This window comes from Prunus mume, linkage group LG2 (assembly GCF_029339155.1).
Source record: "Prunus mume cultivar Tortuosa linkage group LG2, ASM2933915v1, whole genome shotgun sequence".
Taxonomy (NCBI): domain Eukaryota; kingdom Viridiplantae; phylum Streptophyta; class Magnoliopsida; order Rosales; family Rosaceae; genus Prunus; species Prunus mume.
Genome location: NC_142699.1, coordinates 8777566 through 8801628, shown reverse-complemented (window position 1 = coordinate 8801628; position 24063 = coordinate 8777566). Strand labels below are relative to the sequence as shown.

Genomic DNA, 24063 nt, shown 5'->3' with positions numbered 1-24063 from the left:
AGGAGAAGCACTTGAATTTTCAATAATTTTTTTGACATTCTTCTAATAATCGTACTTCTAAAAAAGCGTTGATGAACAAAAATGTTTCTTACAGAAACATTCCCAAACGAGACGTTAATTTAAGTTGGAAACGTGAGTAAATTTTGTTGTTGTTGTCGTTGGAAGAGAGAAAAGTTACTAGGACCAGCTCCAAACATAATGATTAGTTTGAATGAATCAAATACTTCCTTTCTCAGCGGAGATTATCCTATTAAAAAGATTCACCCGATGCGAAGGATAGTTGACCCGACCCAATACAACAAAAATTGTCAAAAATAAAAAAGAAAAAAAAGAAAAAAGGAGCCAAAATTCTCGCTCTCTCATTCTCACAGCGACACTCGCATAAAAATTGGCACAGAGAGTCAAAGAGTAACAAATTGTTTCTGTTTGTGACTCGGACGCTGCAAAAATGTGGAGGCGAGTGGGATCTTCTTCCTCAGCTCAGCTTCAAGCCCTCGCATCAGCCTCATGCAGATCCTCATCTCTCAATCTCACCCGTCGGTTCCTAATCTCTTCAGCGTCTTCCCCTTCGTCGACGCCGTTGCCGAGATCCCCGCCTCCCTCCTCCCCCCACGCCACCGGCGCTTCCTCTTCTGGTGCGTCTCCATTTTCTTTGTCTTTCAGAGAATTAGAGATGAAAAAATAGTCAACTTTTTGTGTTCAAGTTCAACTTTTGCTAATGTTCTGATCCTGATTAGGTTAGTCACGTATTACTTTTTGTTCTTGTCTGTTTGGTTACTGGGAAAATGTAGGAGAATCGAGGCAAAATTAGTTATTGTTGGATTTCGAAAATCAAATGTAGAATTGGGTCTTAAGATTATGATTAAATTATTAATCAAAATCTAAAATTTCTCGCCGCCGGTCCTCCTGTTGGCTCTGTGGTACAATCACAGGTCAACAGGTCCTGGTTCTACTGGCCCGTTACCAGAAAATTTAGAATTTCTAATATTGAAACCCTAATCTTCAGTGTGGTCTGAAGAGTTGGAAGTTCTATACATAATGTGTTGATTATGTTCTTTTCGTGATATCAAGCTTTGAAGAAGAAGGTTGAGGATGTTATGCCCATTGCAACGGGTCACGAGCGTGAGGAGCTTGCGGCCGAGCTTGAGGTTAATGATTACTAATGTTGTTATTGCTATTTTTTCTTTTTACGTTTTAAGAATATGAGAGTTGCTGAATTATAGGCTATTTGGTGGTTTGATCTCATTATATGTTTGTCTGCAGGGAAGGAACGTTCTTGAAATCAATTATCCAGTTGGTCCTTTTGGTACCAAGGTAGTGGTTCTAATTTAACTCTTGCTTTTGTTTGGATTTCTTTCATTATAGTTAGTCTGTAAAGTGGGAAAGAACTTCAAGAATTTCTAATATGTTCTTGCTACTTCATTCACAAGTGTGTTTGATAACTGTGCTCTATGACACCATGAGTGGAAATTTGTATACAATTGAAGCATTTCTTAAAACAGAGAAGCAATTTTCTTTCACTCTTTATATTCAAAGATGTATGCCTTGCATGTGGCACAGTTTTCACATTATTTTTGGTGACAATAAGTTTACATCTTCTCCAATGTACTTCGTCTCTTTCATCTCCATTTCCCCAATAATTAACTGACTTTCCCCCTTCTGCGTAATACGAGATGCACTTGCCATGAGCACCTAATTTAGTTGGAAAAAAGGGACTAATCGTCTGGATCTTAGGTTGTTTCAAGCAGGTGGGATGGAAGTCTTTTGAATGTATACCTAATCTTGATAATTCCTAATAATTCAGGGATTCCCCGTCTCTTTGGTCAAGTAATTAAAAATATGCTTACCAGTCCTCTTCATGCATCCTACCTCTCATTTCCTCGTGTAAATTCACATTGGATAAGAAAGTGTACACCATGTCTTCCATTAAACTGACAATACATGGTCTTCAATCAACATTCTAATGTGACTAATCCTATTATATTTCTTGTAGGAAGCACCAGCGATAATTAAGTCCTACTATGACAAAAGAATAGTTGGATGCCCTGGTATTGAGGGAGGAGGTATAGTACTCCAACTTCGTTACATCTTTTCTCGTTCCTTCTCACTTAAGTCATTCAACAGTTACAGAGCTAACTGTAATTTATGAATATTGATGTCTGCAGAAGATGAGCATGATGTTGTGTGGTTTTGGCTGGAGAAAGGAAAGCCACATGAATGCCCTGTCTGTACTCAATATTTTAAGGTGACTGACTGAGCCTTATTCTTTTATCTGTAATCTGAGGGATGGTAAAATGTTTACTTTGTAGTCTTTTTTACATCTTAGTACTGGATAAACTTGAATGAATAGACTTCTCTAATTTATTTTAAATTTTGTTACAGTTGGAAGTGGTTGGCCCAGGAGGTCCTCCAGATGGTCATCATTGATCTGGCTAACAAGTTTCTTGCGAAAATAAAATTTTGATTAATGTGATGAGGAGGCAGTCTTTATACTGTGTAGCTTCAATAATTCTTTTTTGTTTGTTTACCGGTGATGCTTAGTTGAGAGATTGTGCCCGGCGAGGCTCGAGTCGGTAATAATTTTGGTTTCATGGTCTGTTCATTAGAACTCGATTCTTTTGAGTCGCCAATAGTTTTGAATTGTGTCTTAAGATCAAATAATCGATGACTACATTTAAAAAAAAAAAAAAAAAAACTTGATTGCTATATTTTGATCGTAATACCTTCGTTTACTTTCTATTTATCTATTCTAAGGCAATACCAGTAAAAAGTGAAGGGTAAAGAGGAGTAATTTGGATGTGAAATTCTTTTCAGCCAATTAGATGAGGGCCATTGCCCATTGGATCGCTTAGTATTTGCTGCTTGTCTTTGTCCTTTGTATTTGGGGACTCGTGAAGCTCGATCCTCGATACAATGCTCCAAAATTGCTTGTTATGGGGACCCCTAAGACCAAAGATTTTGGAGATATTCCAAGAACCCTATTCAACTAAGCATTGGAATCATCTACTTTTTTGTCTTGAAGTCTCAAACTTGGGTAAATCATTTTTCTTGGTAAGTTGGAATGCATAAGCCTCAACCCTGAAGACTCTTTAAGCATGCCAAGCCCTACTCTGAAACCAGTGCTGCAAACAATGTCGTCTGCCCGGGTTCGTGAGGTGATCAGGCAGTGCCTCTCTGAGGCGCAGTCATCAGACTTTCATGAAGCGGAGCAAAAAGCTCTTCAGACCCTAGTTTCCATCACCAAGGTCAGTCCCCTAAACAGGAACTTGCTTGCACTAACAGAAGGAGCCATCCCTGCCTTACTTACCCTCTCAAAATCTTCCTCCGGCATCATTCAGATTCTCTCATTGTCCATCCTCTTCAACCTCTCCCTCAACCCTGATCTAAAGCAATCTCTTGCAGATATCGAAACCATTCACCACCTGAATTCCATAATTGCCACCTTGAACTCAGAAGATTCTGGCAGAATTGCTTCGTCTCTGGTTTGCAGTTTGGCAATGCTTGACAAGAACAAGGCCAAGTTTGGGGTGGCAGGCACCATCCAGTTGCTTGTCAAGGCCATTGCCGGTCCCCGCTGTCCTGCTGCTCATCACCTCCTTAGCTCTCTAGCCGAGCTTGTCCGGTTCCACGGGAACTGCACACTGGCAGTGAGAGAAGGAGCTGTTCAAGCTCTTATCCAAGTGGTGGAGAGCACCGATGGCCAGGATCTAGCTGGAACTTCTCTTCTCGTTCTAGCCCTTCTTGCAAGGTTCGATGAAGGATTGAATGCTCTGAGAAAAACTGACCAGATTGTGAGTAAGATGGTAGATGTGTTGAAGGGGAGGTGCATGCTGAGCAAGGAGGGTGCAGCTGAAATCCTGCTTCTCCTGTTTGAGGAAAGTGAGGGCTGTGTGAGAGATGCTTTGAGGCTGCCGGAGTTCTCAACTTTGATAGCTGATCTTTCAGTCAGAGGATCGGCTCGAGCTCGAGAGAAGGCGGCTTTGCTGCTGAAGAAGATCATGGAGGCTGACTTGGATTCTTATGTGGATGGAAACCCCATGTTTTCCCAGTGGTAGTAACCGGTAGCACACAGAGAGAGACAGCTATTATTAGTTTTGGAGTTTATGTTATGTCCCTTTGTTCATACTTTGTTTTACAGAAAGTGCTTGATAATGTGAGAGACCTCTCTCTCTCTTTCATAACATTAATCTCAAAAAGTTCCCCTTCCAAAACTAAAAAGTCTATACAGGGAGCAAAAGCATCAAACTTAAATCTAGAATAATTAGAAAACAGTGAAAAATAGCGGAAATATCAAGAATATTGATTAATTCCAGAAATACCAGAAGAAAATAAGAAATAATTCAGGTAAAATTATATAACAAAAAAATGGTTGGACTTCATAGTTCCTAATCATAACAGTAAGGCGTGACCCTAATACCGCCACACGGTGTAATTAAGGTAATCGAAATGTCATGTTAATTAATCCTGACAGACGACCTGCTTAAGTTCAAGTTCAACTATTTTCTGTTCATGTGCATGTAAGAAAAACTCAGAAAATTGCTACATGAAGAAACAAAAATGAAGAAAAGTCAATACATCATCTTCATACAAATACAATACCAATTGCTAAAAACCTTTGGTGTATCAAACTTAGCTATTCGTGTGTTTGGTGCACCTTCAAACATCTTATTCATCTTCCAATGACACAGAGAATGACTCTGAGACTGGATGATCCAGATCATATAGATTCCTCCCATACACTTCTAAAGTGGTCAACCCAAAATTCCTATATAAAAAAATATATATATATATATTATTCTAGTCACTAAAACTAGTAAATTCCACTGGAAAAAAAAGGAGTAAAACATAATATGGACAGTATAATCATGATATGAAATATCTAATCTATCTTCAACTTTTTAAGAACCATCATTTCTACACGTTTTTGGTGTAAATTCATCAAAGTCAAATATTTATCTTAATATCTGACCCAAAAAAATATTGATTGTAGTATCGATATCTTTGTCAATATCCAAAGGGCAATGATTTCCCCACTCCCATTTTATCCACTTACACTCCTTTTTTAGTTATAAAAAAGGAGTGTAAGTGGATAAAATAGGAGAAAAAGGAGTGGGGAAATCACCACTCTATCCAAAACCCACAAATTTTCTGTCGATATTGCTAACACCCTTGAATGATTTACTTCATACATTCCCACCCCGATTTTTAACTCTTTTTATTTTAAATTATTTTTCTTAGAATGGTTGATGCCTTGGAATTTTAGAATTTAAACTTGGTTGTCTTCTGGTGTTAAGCTGTCATAAAAAAAAGTCCCATGCAAATGCTTTTATGTAAATACAAACCATTTGGAGCTCCCCATGTCCTCCTGTCAAAGACAAACTTTCCATGTTTGCTTTGATCCCTTTTGATCATCACCTCTTTCTGTTTAATATTCCACTAAAAATATTTAATTTTTTTTTTCACCTCTAGCTATGATGTGCTCTACTTTGTGATTGGGAGAGGGAGACCAAAACGGCTGAAAGGCATCCTTGGAAATACCGTTAACAGCGGTTGGAATGCCCGCCAAATGTCCAAAACTGCATGTAGCAGTTGGGCACCTAAGACAGAAAAAGAACACATTGTTTAGCAACAACAAATCAAGTTATGAGTTCAAATGAAACCAAAGATTATACATCACAGTGACAGCTTTTCGTGAGAAACAAAACCCCAATCCTCTAACATAAAAGCACAACTTGATAGGTGCTAAATCCACAAGTTTCACCACATAGCTTGATCTAGAGCACATTTTGTGTAGTGTTAGGGTGTGGCACATAAATTTTGGAGAGAGAAAAGGAAAGCAAAATGAGCAATAGCACCTATCCACCTCTGCCTAGCAACCTCCTACCGGATCCTGCTAATCCGGACTGGATGAACAAAGCTGACAACGCGTGGCAGCTGACAGCCGCGACGCTGGTTGGCCTCCAGAGTGTCCCGGGGCTCATAATCCTATACGGTGGTGCAGTGAAGAAGAAATGGGCTGTGAATTCAGCTTTCATGGCACTCTATGCATTTGCTTGTGTTCTTGTTTGTTGGGTTGGGTGGGGATATCATATGTCATTTGGGGAAACTCTGATTAAGGCAGTTCCATTTTGGGGGAGAGCTGATGTGGCATTGAACCAAAATTATCTACTGGAGCAGGGATTTAGTGGGAAGTTCCCAAATGCTACAATGGTGTATTTCCAATTTGTGTTTGCAGCAATTACTTTGATTTTGATTGCTGGGGCCCTCTTGGGTAGGATGAACTTTTATGCTTGGATGCTGTTTGTGCCTTTGTGGTTGACCTTTTCGTACACCATTGGAGCATTTAGTATCTGGAGTCCTAACGGTTTCCTCTTCAAGAAAGGACTGATAGATTATTCTGGTGGGTTTGTGATCCATTTGTCTTCTGGAGTTGCTGGTTTCACAGCAGCCTATTGGGTAGGAAAAACCTTCTTCCTCATTCATCTTGGTTTTCTTTCTTTCAGTTGCTAATCTGTTATATGAAGAACATTATGTAGCAAAATTACTTTCTCTTCAAGTTTGAAGTCTCCCTTATGTTTCACATAACACCATTGTATAAAAAAAAGTTTCAGTTCATTTCTACATTTGCTGGAAAATATGATGATCATGTGGAATCTAATTCGATGATGCAGGTTGGTCCTCGTTCCAACAAGGACAGGGAAAGATTCCCTCCCAACAACATTCTTCTTATGTTGACTGGTGCAGGACTGCTCTGGATGGGCTGGACAGGGTTCAATGGAGGAGACCCTTATGTAGTCAGTGTTGATGCTTCCTTGGCTGTCTTGAATACTCATGTATGCACTGCTACCAGTTTGCTCACTTGGCTCATGCTTGACCTCATTTTTTTCCGCAAGCCTTCGGTCATCGGGGCAGTTCAAGGCATGATCACTGGTTTGGTTTGCATCACCCCAGCTGCTGGTAAGTTCACAAAGCTACAAAACTAGCACACGTCTAAGCATATAAAAAATTAGTACCAATTACTAAAGGCCATTGTCCCTAATTTTAGTGGCATGGAAGAAAATGCATGATTAATCTACAATACCAAATTAAAAGTTTAAATGTATGACTTCTATATCAGAAAAAAGGAGAAGAATGATAGATATATTAATGATATCCTTTGTTGCACTTTCAATCTCATGCAGGAGTTGTGCAAGGATGGGCAGCCATACTAATGGGGCTATTTTCTGGCTCAATTCCTTGGTTCACCATGATGGTTGTCCACAAGAAATCTGCGCTCCTTCAAAAAGTTGATGACACAATGGCTGTTCTGCACACTCATGCCATCGCCGGCGCCCTTGGTGGAATCCTCACCGGTCTCTTTGCCCATCCAAGGCTCTGCTTCCTGTTCACTACCTCATATGGACAGTATGTTGGCCTATTCTATGGTTTTAAAATGGGAGTTGTCCATACCGGGTTTCGTCAACTGGGAATTCAACTTCTTGGGATATTTTACGTTGTCATACTAAATGTTCTAGTTACCAGCCTTATATGTGTTTTGATCCAATTCATCGTGCCTCTAAGAATGTCCGATGCGGATATGGAGATCGGTGATGAAGCAGCTCATGGGGAAGAAGCTTATGCCATCTGGGGTCAAGGTGAAAAGCTTGAAAATTCTAGGTATGGATATGATATTGAGTCATCAGCCAAAAGTAGACATGCTGCTGGCCAAATTGAGATGGCCTAACTTTTCCATTTTGTACTAGAGACATTGCCAGATTCTGATTGAGCTCCTATCTCTCTCTCTCTCTCTCTCTCTCTCTCTCCCTTTTCTGGATGTGTAAATTAATAATTTTGCAGTAATTCCTGTAACATGCTCTAAATTTCCTCAGGAAAATTTCAATAAAACAATCCAATTTTAAATTGAACACTTGATCAACAAGGCCATATTGAATGAGTTTTTTTATTTAAACCCCACAATTTCTTTATTCACCCCATACTTAAATTATTAAACTCTTAAGTTTTATATTGTGTAAAAAGACAAAAAAGTCATCCAACTTAATACTTAACCCTAGTACATCTATGCTCATGTTAAGAAGCTTTGATCTCCTTTTCTTCAGGAAGCAATCTAGAAGATGGTATTTGAAGTTGCTCTTTTGATATCCCTTCATGGACTATCTAATAAGCAATGATCTCATCTTTGGAAACTACGTCAGTGCTTTGAGAATCAGCTTTAGACACTGTTTCAAAGGTTTCTTTGATTTCTTCTTTCACCAACATTCAACTCTTCTGGAGCCAATTCAGAAACTTTGAGCTCCCTGGGCTCTTCCTTGTGCAAGATTGTCTCTTCTATTGACCTCACAACAAATAAATCTCCCCCATTTTCATCAGCTGTCATTTTTATTTTTTTGGCAACCATATTTTTATCTCTTTATTTTTCTGATGGGTGTGTATTTAGAGGTAGTTTGGAAAGATAGTGGAGTTTTCTTAGAAATTGTGAAAATTTGAATTAGAAGTTGGGGTGAACTTAGAATATATGATGAACAAAGAGAAGTGCGGGGTTTAAATAGAAAAACTCTATTGAATTGTGCATTTGTTGGCCAACTGAAAAAGAAACAGAGTTGTGTTGATAAAATAGAAAAGAAAAAAGAAACAGAGTTGACCAATCTGGCTATTACATATCTTATTTAGTTAAATCATACCACTATATATACTCTTTATCATAACATCACTGTCAACACCACAGCTATCATCATCATTTCTCTCTTATTTAAAATTTCCCAGACATAAAATTGGCATTAAGAATCATATATGCTAAAATTTAACATCAAATTATACTTTCATCTGAACCAAATAAAAAAAGAAAATGATGACAAGTTATGCCCATTAATTAGAATTTTTTAAAAGCTATATATCTGCATATAAGTTCAGCTGAAAAGAAAACTACATGCTATTTTGTTTCTGGTAAATAAATAATGCATCATTCAACACCAAACAAAGAGAACAAACACAGGGAGAGCAATCCAAGTTAGAATGCAGCAATTAGAAACAACCAGCCACAGCCTAAAAAAGCAACAGGCTACAAAGCAGCAAAGGGAGCAGACCAAGCAAGAAACAAAACAAACTGCCAACCAAGAAGGAAAGGCTTATAACAGCACCCAAAAGCTGGACCTCATTAGGAGGAAGAACCAAAACAAAAATTGTTACTATGAAGCCCGTGAGGCATAAGCTCAGTTGGTTAGGCTTTTTCATTTCTACTTCAGTCATGTGGTTAGAGGTTCGAAATCCCAAGACACCCAATAAATATTTGCGTGAACCCGTTTGTAGTGTTTAATTTAGTTTTTCAAACCTAGGCAACCCAGGCATCAAGACTAAGGATAGTCCAGTAACTTCGGGCCCAGCAGAACCGCAGAAGCAACAGGCTAGGCCCTACATACATATAGTTGTTTTTTGTACGGAAAACATTTTAAGCCCTATGTCACATGAGTACCTAGCTGGGCACCTTGTTCAACAAGCACACTGAAAACCTGTTTGTACTTCTGTATATGTATTATATATATATATATATATATATATATATATATATATTATAGTTGTCACAAACTGGCATTTGGCACAAGAATTTAAACCCTATAATTTATAAAAATTCCACCTTAATGAACAGGGAACCTGTAGAGTGGAGAACATGTGGGATGTGTAAATGATATAAAAATTCAGAAAATGCCCGACAAACCGAAATATTATTCGTTAAGAATCGTTAACTTTTAGTCTAATCTCCATTTCAAGGCATTAATTAGGTCACAATATTGAATTGTTTAGGCTTTGATGCAGAGTAAAGGAATCACAGTATGTGATTTATAGGTTAAATAACCAGAAAGCATGAGTGCAATTATTCCAAAGGCAAAGAAGATTGCGAGTCTCTTTTTGTGTATTAAACCAAAGTTGCTCTCCTTGCACACAAATACAATAACCATTGATTCTGCTTTCAATGAGTGTGAGTTGACAACTTAAAAGGGACATCTCAAAGTTACATAAAACAAAGCACAAAAACTTTAGGACTTTTTCTTTGTCCTAAATTCCTAATAGAGACCATATAATTTAGCTGGATGATGAAGACCTGTACATTACACCTAAGACGTTAATTTGGAAACAAAAAAAGAGAAGTCATCAATCTTTTTCCTTCAAGCAGACAAACTCTCTTTTTCATTTTCAAAGTAAGAGTAAATATGCGCTCTTGAGTTACTTCGAGTAGTGAAGGACCAATGAGTAAACGGGTTAAGATTAAGATAGGTTGAGAATTGGAATTTAACTCTTTTCAATATAACCATAAAGAGTTCAAGCAAATTAGCATGAAATGGGGTTTTCATAAATCTTTGAATCGGATATCTGCAAAAGAAATATTAGCTCAATTTTTACTCTTGTAAATTGTAAAAAAAAAAAAACAGAAAAAGTGGAGAAATATACTTACAATTGCAAGAGGCTTATGAGTCTATGACGCATGAGAGTTGGCATCACGTACACGTCGACAGATAGAGGTGTGGGAAACAAATTAAATGCCATTTGTCAACTAGGTGAATTTAAAACATTATAAGATTAAAAATAGAGAATTTTTAAGCCTTTTATTTAATGAAAATGTAAATTTATTTTTCTAAGGAGATTCTATTCCATGGTTCGTAAATTACTTATGTGCCCTATGTACGTATTCTTTTTTGGGGGTTGGGGAAGAAAAAGCAGAAAAAGTGTTTGCATTTGTTCTCAAGTCTTTTTGTTGGTGCTGAATTTATTTTTAGTCATTGGATGAGAATTTAAAATGTCTTATTAAACTTGTGTAAAAAAAAAGTCTTATTAAAATTGTTTATGGATTAATATATACTCCAAGTGAATTGACATAATTTTTGAGTTTTTCTATTTAAACTCCACACTTTTCTTTATTCACTCCAATACTTAAATCATTAAACTCTTAAGTTTTAATATTGTGTAAAAAAAAAAAAAAGGTCATCCAACTTAATACTTAACCCTAGTATATCTATACACACAACCCATCACTCTTCATATTAAGTTTTAGAAAAAATACAAACTCCTCTACACCCTATTACTAGATTACCATTTTCTTTCAATCCAAGACACCTGTTACACTCTCATATTCTCTTCACAAAACTCTAAATACGGTATAAAAATAGTGGCTTGTGGGTCGTCAATTAAGTTTGACAATAGTGTTTTTCTCCTTAAGTAATGTGAGGTTGAGATGAGTGGTGAGGGGGCAAGTTAGCGGGGTGTGAGGTGTGCTGCTGGGTGTGTATTTAGGGGTAGTTTGGGAAGATAGTGAGGTTTTATTAGAAATTATGAAAATTTAAGTTAGAAGTTGAGGTGAACAAAGAGAAGTGTGAGGTTTAAATATAAAAACTTTAATTTTTTTAGTTAAAAATAGAAATGAGAAATGGAGATGGAGAAGTTCATTCTCTTCTTTCTTCCTTCTTTTCGTAATGTCCTCTTTGTTTCTCTGTTTTAAACTGTAAACCTACTAAAGTTTTTATCTTTCTTAATTTTCTAAAGTGGGAAAGTTGAATTTAGCTAACATTATGTTTATGAAAATTACAAAAAAGAAAAAGAAAAAAAAAAAATCTGTTACAGTATGAGCCAGGTTAAAAGAAGTGGACATGGGAAGGGCATTTTGGTCTGGGCATTTGGGAAAAACCTGTAAGAAAATGATTAGTTTTCAGACCTTGTGGGTGGGTTTCCATCTGTGTGTGCTTGTGGCTGGTTTTTGAGGTATGGTTCGTATGAACAAACAAAATAAAAGGAGTGAGAAGGAGAGTGACAGAAAGTTGTGGGAAAGAAAGAAAGGCAAAAACAGAGGAGAAAGGGGAAAGCCCATATTCTTTTGGGTTTAGTCCCATAACAGGTTGGTACAAAAAAAGCTTAAACCTCACCTTTTCTTTTTCACTGGCAATATTCAGTTTATATATTTTTCTTAGATCCTTTTGTGAACATTTCAACTTCTGTTTTTGTTTAATGGGTATCTGTCACTCATCAGCCATTTATATAAAATGCCATTTTGATTTTCTTTTGGAGGAAAAAAAATGGAACTTTCTTTCTTCTTCCAGGAAGAAATGTGATTTGTGGTTGTATTCTTGGGTTGCTGTAGTTGAAGTGCTTTACTTTGCCCGCTGGCCACTAGCAAAGATTCTCTCTTTCAATCTTTGTGAGCTTTGCTATCTCAAAGTCTTCGATAGTTCATTTTCTGCATTGATGTGCTTTCATCTAGCGTCACTTATTTGCTCATAAAGCCTACTAGCTTTTCCTGTTCCTTCTTTACTCGGGTGCCTTTCCCTTTCTGATATATATTTTTAGGAGCAGTGTATAACTGGTGTAAGGAGTGACATACAGATTCATGGGTTTTATTACATATTCACCCCCCTATATGGGTATAAATAGATATGGTCAATATTGGTTTTCCTCATTGCAGGAAGTCACCTTAGGTGTGTGCATATCGTATATTTTCAGGTGGAAGGGATGAGCTACAATACCTCCAATACTGGTTCTGGTTAGTCGTTTTCCTGTGCTGGTGTCTATATTATTTGTATATGGAGTAAAGTTATTTGTAAGGACTACTTATTGTTGGTTCATGCCCATATCTTGATCATTAGGCCTGCTGGTTTTATGTTTTAAAAGTTGTTGCTTCAATATGTCAGGTAGTAGAACTCCTAGAAGGACGTTTGAGTTTGGAAGGACCCATGTGGTCAGGCCCAAAGGGAACCACCAAGCGACTATAGTTTGGCTACATGGCCTTGGAGATAAGGGCTCAAGGTATTAATGCTATTCTTTTGCAGACAATAAAAATGTTCTATTGTGATTTAAGAACGGGTGCTTGTGATAATTTGTCTCTGTTTTTGGGTGAAACTTGTTCCCGTTAAACCAATTCATCAGTGGAATTGAAATTCCTATGCATGATTAAATTGTAGCTTTCCATTTCAGATTTATACATGCAATACAGCTGTTATGTTTTACTCAGCAGGGTTTGTGGACGTGCATGGATCAGTAGTTATGATGTTAAGAATGTGGAGTTTTATAATAACCTACTTGAACCTGATATTCTCTCTTTATATGAAACATATGGTTTGGGTTGGTTGATTCCTTTCCCTTTTAAACGAGCATATGCCTGAAGAGCATGGTGGACTTGTTTGTTTCCACATAAAAGACAAAAGAAGGGGAATTGGAGAATGTCAATGTCTTTCTCCTGATCTAGCAAAATCTGTTATTTAACTAAGTCCTTGATTCTGTTGCATTTTAGAAGATTCTATTTCTGATCGAATTGATGGGGGACCGCAATACTTCCATGAACCAAAAGACAATGTGATCGGTTGTCTTTTCCTTCGTCTTCTTTACATTCAAATTGATGTTGGGGAGGTCATGAATCGAGTATTTGAATATTCCAAGGCCTACAATAGGGGACCACTTCTTCACTAGCTTAGTTGCCCTTTCAAATGTATCAAATTGAAATATACTATTCATTAATAATTTATATAGTACAGATGCAGGACTAATTAATCACCATTATTCCTTTAGTGAAAGATGATTGAACCATTTTGAGCTAAAACAGATATATCCAAATAGTATCAAACTTGTACAATTATCGATTAGGTTTATGCTTAACCTTGATTATACGTGCTTCCCAAATTAGATTTGATATGCTACTAAGAAGTGTTTCTTAAATGATACTGTAATTATTTTCAAGCTTGAAGTGTGCTCCCAATCTTCTAGCCATTGGACTCAAAGTATTGTGTTATTAGTTTGGTTAATCATTAGTAACTAAGCTGGATTATTTCCACTTTGTGCTTTGTTTTGCAGCTGGTCCCAGCTTTTGGAAACCCTTCCTCTTCCAAATGTAAGGGTGGCTTTAAGTTTCATTTTGTCATTATGCACATGCATATTCAACATTCATCACCAGCAGCCTTAAACCATCTATTTAGAGAATATACTACTAAGTTTGTTTAATGGTATTTATTGGCTGTTTCTGTTTATATTATTATACAGATTAAGTGGATTTGTCCTACTGCTCCTTCTCGTCCTGTAGCATTATTTGGTGGATTTCCTTGCACTGCCTGTAAGATTTATTGCTATATTTTCTGTATTTATCTTCGTGCTGAAAACCATCATGAAATTCTAGATTATCTGTGAGCTTTATCACATGGACATTGATTGCCTAAAGATACATGTCATCCAGTAACTAGGGTAACAGTTTGGTTTATATTTCTTTTCATATTGTATGTGGAAAACATAGTCTAAAGTGTTTGAGTGATTTATTACAGGGTTTGACATGGGGGACATTTCAGAAGATGCTCCTGATGATATGGAGGGGTTAGATGCCTCAGCAGCGCATGTTGCAAATCTTTTGTCAACAGAGCCTGCTGATAGTAAGTTCCTTTTCTTGAAAGCTCTTAAACTCTAGTATCTTAGTTATATTTGTTAGAAAAATTTCCAGTTAAAGGATTTATAAATAAGATATTGGGGCATTGATTTATCTTGGTAGAGATAGAAAAGAAAATATAAAGAGGTCTGGGATTGTAGACCTGTACTCAGATTTCAAACTATGTTTACCTTGTTAGAATGAAGATATAGAATGACATAGTCAAATTTCTCTGCAGATTCCATTTTCCCCTTCTCCTCTACTGAACTATAGTGAACTTATTTAATCTTGTTCATACAGCTTTCCTGAATCATGACTTAACTAAGGAAAAATATATACTGATCGGTTCTCCCTAATATCTTCTGTGTTTTTCTCATCATGTTTATTTAGTTTTGTTTGTATTATTGAATTAGTTCATTGCATAATTTCATTTTGCCAATCGAATTATGTACTCTCACGTGATCTTCACATTTACTATTGAAATATCTCTGACTTGTCAAGGTTGTCAGGACTAGCAAAGATATATGCATTCAATAATATGGTAACTTTTCACATAGAATTAGACTGGAGGAAACTGGTTGTTTCTCAGTTATTACCATAAAAATCTATGGGGAGGATAATTAACGATGTTACATTAAAGTTGGAGATCAGATATTCTTGTAAAATGATTAACTGCGTAAAATAATGTGTTATTCAGGTAATTGCTTTTGTAGGAATCACAGATGCTTTATGTAACTCGTGTGAATTGTACTATTGTGAACAGTAAAACTCGGTGTTGGGGGCTTCAGTATGGGTGCTGCAACTGCCCTCTACTCTGCCACGTGCCGTGTTTTAGGGCAATATGGGAATGGAAATCCATACCCAGTTAACCTAAGTGCAATTGTTGGTCTAAGTGGATGGCTTCCATGTTCAAGGTTCAGCTTCTGTCGTGTGCACTGACATAAATTTGCTTATGCACAACACATAAGCACAAGCTATTAACAGTCAGTTCATCTCAGTAGTTCTTTGCTTTTTTGCTCTATCTGTAGAACTTTGAGGAACCGAATGGAAGCGTCGAATGAGGCTGCAAGGCGTGCAGCATCCTTGCCCACTTTGCTATGTCATGGCTTAGGTAGAAATATTCTTCTCATAAATGGTACTTATAGATTCAATTTCTTCCTTGGAGGCTCTCTCCACCCACCTCCCATTCCCAAAAATCATATAGAAGAAGTTGCAAGTTACTGATTGTTCAGGTTGTTTGGTTAAAATTGTAATTCCCAAGTTTATACGCACAAATGTATGTGTGATGCCTTCATTCTTCATTGCAGGCGATGATGTGGTCGCATATGGACATGGAGAGAAATCTGCACAGGTCTTAAGTTCAGCAGGATTTCGAAATCTAATGTTTAGAACATACAACGGGTATGTGATTCTGCCTTCATTCGGGACTTACATTTTGTTCTTTTCAATATCAATTTCAAGAATGCATGGTTGTCAATGCAGGCTGGGGCACTATACAATCCCTGAAGAGACTGATGACGTTTGTACTTGGCTAACTGCAAGTTTGGGGCTCGAGGGATCCCGATCATACTAAGATCGGTGAATGGCGAGGTGACACGGGGAATACAAATGAGGAGATTATTATAAAAGACGATTAGAAGAGGCATACTAGAATAGGTTGTGGTATTGGGTATATTATACATACGGTAGTGGCATTTCTTATAGCTTCTATTGCCGTATAATCTCCCTTCTCCTTTCTGTTGCTTTCTTTTTCTTCAAATAATGTCCTAGCTGAGGCTCACTCGTGTACTTGGGCGCTGGTTGCTATGAGATTTGTATGGGCGCTCTCGGTTCGGGTGGGGTATGGGAGCTAGATAGAGTCTCTTTCTCCGCATCCACCAAATTTTGTTGTTTTGATAATAAATTAATTGAATATATTTCTCCGTGCATCACCCTCGCATTTGAATTGGTTGTTGGTGCATGTAAACTGGAAGATGATGAAAGTTTTAGCCTTCACACTTCTATACTGTTTCAGCCTTCAACACAAGCGGAAAGGCTATAATGAGGGCTTAAAGTGAGGAGGTTATTTGAGGAGGTCAAATTTCACCATCAATAAATGTAAAGAAATCATGAAACTTAAATATTTTAAATATTTTGACGGTCGGATCAGTCTCCTCACTTTAACTCCTCATTGTAGAAGCTCCCCAACACAAGTGCTTCATTTTCCAAAGCCAATTAGAGTGGTTGTAAGTTGGGCCTAAAGTTAAAATATATGATATCTTGCTTGGTCCATAGGCCTGGATTAACCGATGGATTCTCCAGATCCATAAGACTAGCCTGGATTACCACTCAAATTAACCCTTCCCAGCCCTCAAGTCCACAACCCAAATCTATTTGAATATCATGAGCAATTCCCTCTAAATTACAGAAACGGTAACTAAAAGCATGAGCAAAACACAAACTATATGGTTTACAAGCCACTTCTAGCAAAAACACGTTGTCTCATTCTTCCCTTTTCCCACCTAAACATATTCTCCCTAATTTTAGTAGTTTTTAAGAGGAAAAAGAAAAAGAAATGTAATAATGTCGAACCAATCATATCGAAGTATAGGAGATCCTAATAATTGATGAGGGCCAAAGTATTTATTGAATAAAACATAAGTTATACTATAAGATCGTCATTTGCTTGCCCAAAGATGCATATTTAATAATGGCGTGTCAGCTGATCTGATATACAAGAAAGTGGCAACACAGTGGAAAGGGAAGCAACGACTATAATCCAATAACCATGAAAATGTTCCCGAACTTAAATTACAAAAAAAATAAATAATAAAAAAACAATTTTCCCAGAATTGGGACAATTTCAGTGTAGCCATAGCCTCTAACCATAGAGGATTTAACCTAATTGAACAATTGAAAGATTTAATATAACAGAGAAATGCTAATCATGAGAAAGAAGATGACAATGTTGTGTTTCCAATTTTCTGCAATAACCTTCAGAAATTCAGCCACTTGGTACACCCACCTATATACCAATAAATGACGACTGTGATCATTATACATATACGGAATAAAATTATATATGATATCTTAAGACGTTTCCATATTCAAACCTGACAACGATTCAACCCACATAACGTTTCAACAAATGTTCTCTGGGCCCAAGTGCGAAAAGTAAACACCAGTGACACCTTGAAGTAAACTGAAACAAGAAACATGTGAAGATTAGCATTATTGATGACAACTTTAGAACTATGTATTAATAGCATGTGTTAGAATGATGAGGGCTCACCGTGGACTCCAAAAATGTTGATCATTTCTTTTTACCCTTATCTTGAAGATTACTCATGTTCTGAATGATACTACTGCCTTTGGAACCAATACAAGGGGTAAGGGGTGGGAACGAAGGGACAGCCTTCAATATGAACTTGCGGCCACTTCTCAAGGCCCCTGAAGAGCTTGCACCAAGCTCGTGATTGTGGCTGTGAGGAGGAGAAACCCGCTTCTTATTGGGGGAACTTACTTTCAATGACCTAATTGGAGTAGAAGAGTCCTTCAGTATCTCAGGGGTGTCATCTTGCAGAATGTCATAAAGTCCATTTTCAAAGTCAAGACCTTGGCAAGATTTCGTCCCACCTAACCGAGTCATTGGGGTGACTGGTGAACTACGCCTATGAAGAGAACTATCAGATGACAGACCGTGACTTCCAGGGCACAGCTGAACTTGTGAAGCATTTGTCCAGTCACTTGTTTTGGATGATGCTGAAGACACCATGGCCATTGAGCAAAGATCTGACATTGGAGTAATATGGCAGGTAGTAGGGGCTGCATCGCATCTTGGTGAAAAAGTGTCAGCTATTCCAATGTTATCATAATCCACACGCCAATTGTAAGAACCTAAATCTGATAATTCTTTACTTGTTTCCAAAAGAATGTCACTGCTCTCTGAATGTTTCAGAGGGGATCTTGTAGATTTTTCATAAGATGATATGATGGTAAGATCAGATTCGGGTGATGGAAGGTAACTTGTAGGAAGGCACAGGGATTTCGGTACATTATTTGCATGGCTAGACAAAAAATAAAATGAACAATAAAGAATTAATCAGGGATCAGATTATGATTTAGCATTTCAGGATAATTGAGACTTTTTTGAAACAAAGGAAAATTGGGACTTCAAGTCAACGGATCTTACTCTGAGCACTGAAATGATGGCGCCAATGGAGTGAGGTTGTGAGAATCGTACAACTCTGTAGACAAAATATCTTTCTTTGTTGCCACCATTTCCAGCTTCTCATCAAATGTGCTCTCTATTCTTTCCTTCCCGGCTTTGTCACTAACGTTGTCTTTACCCACACCATGCTCTATTGGAATATACTCTATAGGAAAGGAGATTGATTTACAGAGTTAAGTTACAAATAGAGATTTAATTGATAACCTTTTTCACACGATTTTTCTAGTTTACTTTCACAAGCCCATCTTTTTGAGGCATTATAGACAAAAGTAACTTCTAAAATACAAGTACATCATATACTATATTCCATTGTCAGACAATTTTCTGTGTTTTGTTTCTAGATTGTCTATCAAGACGATGATCAATTGAAATCATGTTTTAACAAATTGACAACACAACATACCAGACTATCTGGCAAGAAGACACTATTCTAAAGTTCTATATACTATGAATTGAATATTCTTTGTTGTCCATAGTACAAATGGTAAAGCTACAAACTTTATCACGTGGAATTAAGAAACACATTTTCTTGGTTTAGAGTCTAACCTCCCTTCCTGCCATAAACATTTTTACATCCATCACACCGGCATCCACTGGAGCATCCAACATTTGCCTTTAAAATGAAGCAACTCAAGAGTTTAGGATGAATTGAAAAGGAAAAGATAAGATACACTGTGGCAGAGAAATATAGAAACAAAATTCAAGACCTGATAGCATTCACAATATTTTTTAAGACACATTGACTTTTTGCAATTGCACCCTCTTTTGTGTCTTGCCGAGGATGGCGTGAATTGAATTTCTTCTTCCTGTCATGAGTAAATACAATCATCAAGTTTCTAAAGAAAGCTATACAATCAGAATCAGTATTATATTGAAAGGGTTTAGTACCACAATATTTTTGGAAACTCACATGCTGTACAATCTTGGGAGCAAATGCAAGTGGATTACGAGATTCAATATGTTGCCTTGTCTCAAGAACTGTATCTTCATAATCGGTTATATTGAAGCATCCTTGGCAAGCACAAGATTCGGCACAATAGACTCCAGCAGCAAAACAATCACAATAACTGCACAGCAATGTATTAAAATGTGACAAATAAATACACTTATGAATTTCCTAGGACACAAAGTAGATCAACTTACAGTTTCAAGCATTTGGTCTTCTTACAGTTGCAACGTTTGGTACCATCACTATCTTTAGTGCTTGATGTTTTTTTCCTGTATGGTCATACACGAACACATTTGAACCACAGACAATATGAAGAATGAATCCTACCACACTAAATGAAAGACCATGCCTCTGACCTTTTCTTTTTTGGACTAGATTGCTTGCACTCCTCATAATCGTCAACATTCTCAGCATCAAATCCCCTCTTCTCATGTGTAGGCCCATGACACTCAAATACCACAGTGTGAGGAGACTGGGGAACGGCAGAACTTGCAGCAATTGAAGTCTCAGATTCATCCCTGTCTTCAGGACCAGCGGAGTCTTTCTCAACCATATTCAACGAAATTGAACGGCACCTCACATTATCTTGCAAATGGGAGCTCATAACAGATGCTGATTTCATAACTTGCACACCAATGTAGTGATCTGCTAATTTTATGCTTCTTGTTGTACCACGAACCAGTGGTGCAGCATTGACTATGCTGTTTAGATGCAAGCCAATACCTGATGGCTTGGGAACAGTTGAAGGAGAGTTTCCACCAAACCGAGGTGGCAATGGGGTGCCCATCTGTCTCTTGGAAGTTGCCTTTAAGTCCGCATAAGATAATTTCACCAACTTCGATTCTCCCGTGCCGGAAGGTGGTTCTGAATAGTTAACCTCCTGCATAGAACTCAAAGAACAGTCTCTTTTTCCAGTGGCACAAGGAGGAGCCTCTTCAAACTGAAGGCAACGTCTGTGCATGCCACCTTGTTCACTTCTGGCCTACATTGACCTTGCAGTTACTCTACTATGAAAAGTAAATAAATCCTAGCAGGATACAATAACCAAAAAGAAAAGGCCAGCTACTTTTGCAGGCATGTGCTTGCACTACACTAAAGGAATAATACTTCCAGCAAATAAAGGAAAAGATAAAGGAAGAGGGAGAAATCATGCTAGCTAGAAACATATCTTCGTATCTTTAACTTGGTTAATTATAAAGAAAAGACGTGCTCAAAGGAAAATGTGATTCTCGATTCCCAAAAAGGGGTACATTGGAGATTGCTCATTGTGCATTAGAATTCAGATGTAATGGCATACCTTAGGAGCATGCAATATCATGTTCCCAATCATTCCTTTGGATATTGCACCAACATTCTCAGCAGAATTTTCATACACCTGAACAATCTGCAAACGTCCAGGAGGAGATTGAGGGGTATGATCACAATCATCCTCATGTTTACCTCCTCTATCCTGTAACTTAAAAGTTGGATTGATTGTAAGAACATGTGGAACAATCACATAATTTCTCCACAAATAATAGTGCAGTTCTTTCACTGTTTTTATTTTTATAATGTAAAGCCAAGAATCTGCAATTACCTGATCATTCAAATGTTGGCGATATTCTCTCTTGTAAGCATTATTGACGGATAAACCAGATTCAATATTTGGGCATTCATCATATGGCAACTCCCCATCACTTTGCTCTATAATTTTCACAGGCTTTGCATCAAATGTTTGCTTTCCTTCAAGGTCCTCTTTAGCCTGCTCTGATGGTGCCTTAGCTTCTGTCCCTAAGTCTGTTCCAGTATTATGTTTGTTGTCATATAAAGTAGTTTCCTTTGAGCCAGTGAATGTTTCCGGCACATTGTTTGATTGTTTCAAACATGGACTGGCTGATTGAGTAGAGTCTACAGAGTCTACTTCTGAGGGATCAGCTAAGTATTCATCCACACCCTCTGAGGAGCTGCATTGCTGAGATTCCACACGAATCTTAGTCTCACAGTCCCGAGAATCAGTAATCAATCTCATATGCAATTGGGTAATTTTGGGATCAACTGGACCATCAAGGAATTTCTTGGCTTCATCCTGTGTTTTACGCTTTTCTGCACTGGATAATGGTTGATATTGAGGCCTGATCAATCACAAATTTGTTAAGTCAACAAAGAGACGTCTACAAAAAATGGAACTAAAAATTCAAGAAATCTTGGACCTTTTTAGGAAACTTGTATCCCGGTGTGAATTTATACGCGGTGACGTGAACACAAGAGGAGGAGAGTTGAGTCCAGGGAACCCTTGTGCTAAATGTGAAGCCTTCACAGGCTGTATTGGTGATAGATTGTTTATGTAACTGAAAACTGGTGAGTCCTGAATCAAAGAAAAAAAATACATGAACAAATTCTCATTTCACAAACAAGTTTGACAAACTCCAAATGACTCAACTCAAGGTTTGATCAACAATCACTTAGCAGAAAGCCGATTGCACACTGAAAGACCCTAAAATCACAAATTGAACTTCTCCAAACACCACTAAACTCCCAATTTCAAAGTCCCAAAACCCTAAGTCCACCGACTACCAAGCACCAACCCCACCAACCTCAACCCACAAAAATTAAACTAAAACCCATATCCGTCAATTAACCAATGCACAAAAAAAAAAACCAAAAAAGAGTAGGTAAAGATCTACAATTAGCATAATATGGAAGCAACAGACCATAATCCAAAAAGAGAAGGATCGAAATTTATTTGTAAGTAAAATTGAGAAAACGCAATTTACTTGAACTGGAGGAGAATCTGAGGAAGACGTGGTGTTGGCTTTGATTTTTCTAATTTCAGGTGAATCCATGGCGTGAACCCGTAGACTTAACCCAAACCCTAACCCTAAAATCCTCCGGCTGCATTTTCTTTTTCCCCACTTTACTAACTTCTTCTGAAACCGATGGTGAGAAAATGGGAGACTGAGAAATGGAGTTTTTACAAATTTTTTTATAAGTTTTGTAAATTTGTTTTTCTCGCTTAAAAAGAAAATAAAAAGAGAGAGACGTTTAGGCAGAAGCGGCGGGATTTAAAAACCAAAGCGGGAATTGTGATTAATGTGGCTGGAGGCAATTGGGCTGGGCTGGGCTGGCCCTGGCCCAAAATTATGAATTTAAGATTTGAAAATTTGATGGATATTATATGGATTTATTATGTGCCTACAAACTAGGCTCCACTCATTATCAAATCCAATTTACATAACGTTTACTATATTTGCGTAGATATTTATTTAATTGAATAAAAAAATTTGAAATTGTCAAGAATGAACCCAACTTTGTCTCATGATTCATTCTTTTAAAAAAAGATTTTAAAACTCTTCAAAGGTTTGTTAAATAAAAAACACAGATTTACATTTTGAGTTTTGCTATAAATAAATATATGTGTTTGAGATATATATGCTCCTTGAGTTTCAAATTTATTTTAGTTGTATGGTGATAGAAAGATAAGAATTGTTTGATGTCTCCAAGGCTGTAACTTTTGATACTCATCAATTTAGTTATGTAATGATAAGTATTTGTATTCTATCACAATAAAAAGGTTCTTATTTTATTCTATGAAATATAAGCTACAAAGGTTGTTGACCTACATGCCTTAGGTCAGAATCGAGTCGCTTCGGATTTGACTATTCAGTTGGAATCAGGGCCGGCTCTTGGTCAGAGCAACTAGGGCCAACGCCCGGAGCCCACAATTGAGAGAGGCACAAAAAAAGAGAGTATATATATATATATACATATGCAAAAAAAAAAAAAAAAAAAAATCTTCATAAAAACATAAAATAAAAACTAAAAGTAAAGGGGCATGTGTGATAATTATTGAGAGTCTTACTTGGTAGTATAAAACAATAATAAATAAAGGCACACACATATGCAAACAAATCTAGAAGGAAAGCGAATTTACATTATTGTCTTCCCAAGAACCAGACGGAGACTCTTGAAATGAATCGAATTTTATTTTTGTTCTCTCCGAAATTGAGTACGAAAACAATTTGAGTTGGAAACTGATTGTTCTCTATGAAATTGGGAGCATTAGCACCAGAGCACAACATACAATACCCAAAATACAAGTTTTGTTGTTCTTTCTAAATTAAAATTATTAAAATCTTATTTGGGGACCATCATAGCTCAAGATAGACTAAATGGACTAGCAATATTATGCATTAAAAGAGATATGTTGGAAAACATTAAATATGATAATATAATTGATGATTTTGCTTCTAAAACTTCAACAAGAAGACATTTTAAATGATCTTTTGTGATTGGGATTTCATTACTATTTTTATTTAGTAGGTGCATATGAAAGTGAAGCTTGGGGACACACATGCAAGTTAATTTGTTGTTGAATGTAATGTTTTCAATCGGGTACTCTTTTTCCTTCGTTTGAGGTTTTGTTCACATTAGGTTTTCCTTAAAAAAGGTTTCAATGAGGACCAAAGTGTTGTATATATTATCGATTTTTGTACTCTCATAATTTTAGTAAAATTTTATTTGATATAAAATTGTAATTTTATT

The 24063-nt window shown here is 37.0% G+C and overlaps 5 protein-coding genes across 12 annotated transcripts; 4 read left to right on the top strand and 1 right to left on the bottom strand.

The window, feature by feature from the left end:
• Positions 1-334: 334 nt before the first annotated feature.
• Positions 335-2608, top strand: LOC103320065 (cytochrome c oxidase subunit 5b-2, mitochondrial-like). Its single transcript, XM_008221682.2, has 6 exons — positions 335-635; positions 1072-1148; positions 1264-1314; positions 1994-2063; positions 2166-2245; positions 2383-2608. Exons 1-6 carry the CDS (start codon positions 449-451, stop codon positions 2425-2427), a joined length of 510 nt encoding a protein of 169 aa, XP_008219904.2. The 5' UTR covers positions 335-448; the 3' UTR covers positions 2428-2608.
• A 340-nt stretch (positions 2609-2948) lies between these two features.
• On the top strand, positions 2949-4196 carry LOC103320080 (U-box domain-containing protein 8-like). Its single transcript, XM_008221697.2, has one exon. The coding sequence runs from the start codon at positions 3096-3098 to the stop codon at positions 4053-4055; it is 960 nt and encodes a 319-aa protein (XP_008219919.2). The 5' UTR covers positions 2949-3095; the 3' UTR covers positions 4056-4196.
• Positions 4197-5697: 1501 nt separating this feature from the next.
• LOC103320081 (ammonium transporter 2 member 5-like) lies at positions 5698-7760 on the top strand. Its single transcript, XM_008221698.3, has 3 exons — positions 5698-6456; positions 6672-6957; positions 7182-7760. The coding sequence occupies exons 1-3, from the start codon at positions 5842-5844 to the stop codon at positions 7721-7723; spliced, it is 1443 nt and encodes a 480-aa protein (XP_008219920.2). The 5' UTR covers positions 5698-5841; the 3' UTR covers positions 7724-7760.
• A 3959-nt stretch (positions 7761-11719) lies between these two features.
• LOC103329350 (uncharacterized) lies at positions 11720-16311 on the top strand. 5 transcript variants are annotated; one of them, XM_089046227.1, is made up of 11 exons: positions 11720-11878; positions 12081-12178; positions 12443-12520; positions 12669-12783; positions 13825-13861; positions 14011-14080; positions 14286-14390; positions 15147-15297; positions 15412-15494; positions 15691-15784; positions 15866-16311. In XM_089046227.1, exons 3-11 carry the CDS (start codon positions 12490-12492, stop codon positions 15954-15956), a joined length of 777 nt encoding a protein of 258 aa, XP_088902353.1. In that variant the 5' UTR covers positions 11720-11878; positions 12081-12178; positions 12443-12489; the 3' UTR covers positions 15957-16311. The 5 variants fall into 5 exon arrangements, with proteins under 5 accessions (XP_088902353.1, XP_088902351.1, XP_088902354.1 ...); XM_089046229.1 differs by having other exon boundaries at positions 11755-11878; positions 12122-12178; positions 12481-12520; XM_089046226.1 differs by having other exon boundaries at positions 11756-11878; positions 12122-12178.
• Positions 16312-17122: 811 nt separating this feature from the next.
• Positions 17123-22540, bottom strand: LOC103329284 (CRC domain-containing protein TSO1-like). 4 transcript variants are annotated; one of them, XM_089046224.1, is made up of 13 exons: positions 22296-22540; positions 21732-21886; positions 21119-21653; positions 20840-20998; positions 19899-20524; positions 19737-19811; positions 19504-19660; positions 19301-19399; positions 19140-19206; positions 18555-18738; positions 17655-18429; positions 17476-17564; positions 17123-17387 (listed from the first exon to the last, which is right to left on the bottom strand). In XM_089046224.1, the coding sequence occupies exons 1-11, from the start codon at positions 22362-22364 to the stop codon at positions 17676-17678; spliced, it is 2880 nt and encodes a 959-aa protein (XP_088902350.1). In that variant the 5' UTR covers positions 22365-22540; the 3' UTR covers positions 17123-17387; positions 17476-17564; positions 17655-17675. The 4 variants fall into 4 exon arrangements, with proteins under 4 accessions (XP_088902350.1, XP_008229954.2, XP_088902348.1 ...); XM_008231732.2 differs by having other exon boundaries at positions 20840-20992; positions 22296-22508; XM_089046222.1 differs by having other exon boundaries at positions 17343-17564; positions 22296-22508.
• Between the last annotated feature and the right edge of the window lie 1523 nt (positions 22541-24063).